The sequence below is a fragment of the Palaemon carinicauda genome, chromosome 3 (assembly GCF_036898095.1).
Source record: "Palaemon carinicauda isolate YSFRI2023 chromosome 3, ASM3689809v2, whole genome shotgun sequence".
In the NCBI taxonomy this organism is placed as follows: Eukaryota; Metazoa; Arthropoda; class Malacostraca; order Decapoda; family Palaemonidae; genus Palaemon; species Palaemon carinicauda.
Genome location: NC_090727.1, coordinates 101,749,004 through 101,752,335, shown reverse-complemented (window position 1 = coordinate 101,752,335; position 3,332 = coordinate 101,749,004). Strand labels below are relative to the sequence as shown.

Genomic DNA, 3,332 nt, shown 5'->3' with positions numbered 1-3,332 from the left:
TGTTCATTTCGCTCATCAAAACAACCAGAGAGGATCTCTTGAAGAAAGTCAATCGAGACAAAACGAGAGGACGCTTCACAAAGAAATCTAACACGGCACAAAACTTTGAAAGGCTTCTCGCAGATAAGGGCCAAAACACCATGTCCTACGGTTTCTCGACAAATGAAGAGGATTTGCAGGAAAGTAATCTGGACGTAGATCATCTGGTGTCTGAGAATGATGGTAAGAGTCAATTTTATTCTGAGGGTTTTACCAAATGCAGGATCGAAACGGAAAGTTTACATGGTGATAGAAAAGTAATTGGGAAGACCGAGAGAGAAGAAGGTAGGAATGACAAAGGAGAACTTTATTTTAAAGGAAACGTAGGGCTATCAGACGCTGGAACTATTGAAAAAATAGATTTACTGGCAAGTCAAATAAGCGTCCTTAAATGCGAAATTGAACTTCTCCAGAAACAACAAGAGGAGGTAAAAAGAGAAAACATAGAAAACAGGGAAAGGATACAAGCTTTAGAAGCTCAGCTTATTAAGGAAAGGAAGACTCGCAGGGTGGAATTGATGGGGATGCAAGAAAGAGAAAAGGAGATAAGAATGAGGACGGAAAGAAAGGGAGAGGAGGAAAAAATAGAAAAAGAAGAGATAAAAATTATGAAGAAAAGAAAAAGTAGAAGAGATAAATATAGCGAAGAAGAAAGCGCAAGTTGGGGGAACGCTTTTGGGAAAGTTTGATATTATATTTGATATGGAAGCATCAACTAATGAAGACAGGGGTGGAAAAATGTGAAAGAATATTGAGAAAGTTGGAAAAGGAAATTAATATTGAGGAAAAGAGCGAAAGGAAGGAAAATTTGAGGTTACAAGAACGCAAAAGAGAGTTGAAAGAAAATGAGCAAAGAAGGGGGGGGGGGAAGGGAAGAAAAAACAGAAAGAGAGAGCTAAGGAGGAGAAAAGGAGGAGGAAAGAATTGGAGAACTATGAGAAACTACTAGATAAGGTGGCAAAGATGAGGAAAAGAGCAGAAGAAATAAAGATCCGACAGATTATAGATCTACTCAATTTTTTAACTAAAAACTCATATGGGTTGGACATATTATTCCCTTTTCAATATTTTTTGTTGCCGAAGTTTTTAAGGGAAAAGAGGATGATACACAAGGTGGAGAAAATTATGAGGACGACAAAAGCCGAGAAAAAAATATATAAAAAACTGGAAAAGAATCTGAAAATTTTGGAGGAGATGAGACTGAAGGAAATTGAAAGGGAGAGGAGAGACAAGATGAAGGAAAGGGAGGAAGAAAGGCAAAGAAAAAAGGAGGAGGATATCAATGTAAGGCCAGAGGAAGGTCAATTTGAAATGATTGAAATAAGGAAAGAAAAGGAGAGTAGAAAGAAGATAAGAATAAGGGATGCAAAGAAGAGAGAGGAGAAAGAAAGAGAAAAGGGGATAAGATTGACGAAGGAAAGGAAGAAGAAGAGAAGAATTAAGGAAATAATAAAAGATATAAGAAGAAAGAAGAAAAATAAAAAGATGAAGATGAGGAAGGTGGCAATATGCGAAAGTCTATTGCGCTTGTTGGAAAGGAAAATTAATGAAAATTTGAAGTTAGAGGAAGACAAAAGGGAGTTGAAAGAGACAGAACCAAAAATGGGGGGAAAGGAGAAGAAAGAAAGGAAGAAAGAAGAGAAAAAGAGAGTTAAGAAGGAGAAAAGAAGGAGGAAAGAATTGGAGAAATATCAGAAAATGTTAGATAAGGTGGTAAAAATAGATCTAATAGATTCAAATAAAAACGCATCTCGTTGGAATGTAATATTATTCCTTTTTAAATGTTTCTTGTTGCCGGATTTCATAAAAAAGAAAGATGATTAAGCGTAAGAGGGAAAAAAAGATGAGGACGACGAAAGACGCGGAAAAATTATTTAAAAAAAGGGAAAAGAATTTGAAAAATTTGAAGATGAGATTGAAGAAAATTGTAATGGAGAGGGAAGAGAAAAAGAAAAGAGAGGAGTTGAAAGAAAGGAAGGAGGAAGAAAGGCATACCGAAAAGGGAAATTATATCAATGTAAGGCCAGAAGAAGGCAAAAATGAAATCAGTGGAATAGGGAAAGAGAAAGAGAGAAAAGAGAAGATAAGAATGAGGGATGCAACGGAGAGAGAGGAGAAAAAGAGAGAAAAGGAGAAGATAAGAATGAGGAAAGAAAGGATGAAAGAAGAGAAAATGAGATTAAAGGAGGAAAAGTCAACTGCGAAAGAAAAGAATAGAGAAAATGAAAGAAATGCAAAGTTTAAGGAACGCGAAAAAAAGAGGAAAGAGAAAGAGAAACAAAAGATGAAAGAAATTGAAAAAATAAAGAAAGAAAAACAAAAGATGAAAGAAATTGAAAAAGTAAAGAAAGAAAAACAAAAGATAGTGGAAGAAAAAAAGAAAGAAAAGAAGAAAAAGGCGAGGTTGAAAGAACTCGAAAAGCAGAAAAAAGAGAAACAAAAGAAACTGAAAGAAAAAAAGAGAGAAAAGGAGAAAAATGCGAGGTTGAAAGAGCTCGAAAAAGAGAAGAAAAAGAAAAAGATACAAAAGATGAAAGAAATTAAAAAAGAGAAGAAAGAAAAGCAAAAGAAAGTGAAAGAAAAGAAGAAAGAAAAGGAGAAAAATGCGAGGTTTAGGGAACTCGAAAAAAAGAAGAAAGAGAAAGCAAAACAAAAGAAATTGAAAGAAAAAATGAGAGAAAGGGAGAAAAATGCGAGGTTGAAAGAACTCGAAAAGCAGAAAAAAGAGAAACAAAAGATAGTGAAAGATAAGAAAAAAGAAAAGGAGAAAAATGCGAAGTTGAAAGAACTCGAAAAAAGAAGAAAGAGAAACTAAGGATACGGAAAGAAAAAAAAAGAGAAAATGAGAAAAATATGAGGTTGAAAGGAATTGAAAAAGAGAATAAAAACAAAGAGAAAGAGAAACAAAATATACTGAAAGAAAAAGAGAAAGGGAGAAAAATGCGAGGTTTAAAGAACTCAAAAAAGGGAAGAAAAAGAAAGAGAAAAAGAAATAAAAGATACTGAAAGAATAGAGAGAGAAAAGGAGAAAAATCCAAGGTTGAAGAAACTCGAAAAAGAAAAGAAAAAAGAGAAAGGAAAGATAGTGGAAGAAAAGAAGAAAGAAAATGCGATAAATGCGAGGTTGAAAGAAGTTGAAAAATAGAGGAGAGAGATAAAGTAACAAAAGATACTGAAAGAAACTGAAAATGAGAAGAAAGAAAATATAGTGGTAGAAAGGAAAAAGGAGAAAAAACGAGGTTTAAAGTACTCAAAAAAGAGAATTAAGAGAAAGAGAAAGAAGACAGTGGAAG

The 3,332-nt window shown here is 33.9% G+C and overlaps 1 protein-coding gene across 1 annotated transcript; it reads left to right on the top strand.

Moving 5' to 3' along the window:
- Positions 1-1,233: 1,233 nt before the first annotated feature.
- LOC137633076 (DNA ligase 1-like) lies at positions 1,234-2,854 on the top strand. The gene is made up of 2 exons (XM_068365243.1): positions 1,234-1,749; positions 2,402-2,854. The coding sequence occupies exons 1-2, from the start codon at positions 1,234-1,236 to the stop codon at positions 2,852-2,854; spliced, it is 969 nt and encodes a 322-aa protein (XP_068221344.1).
- Positions 2,855-3,332: the final 478 nt, after the last annotated feature.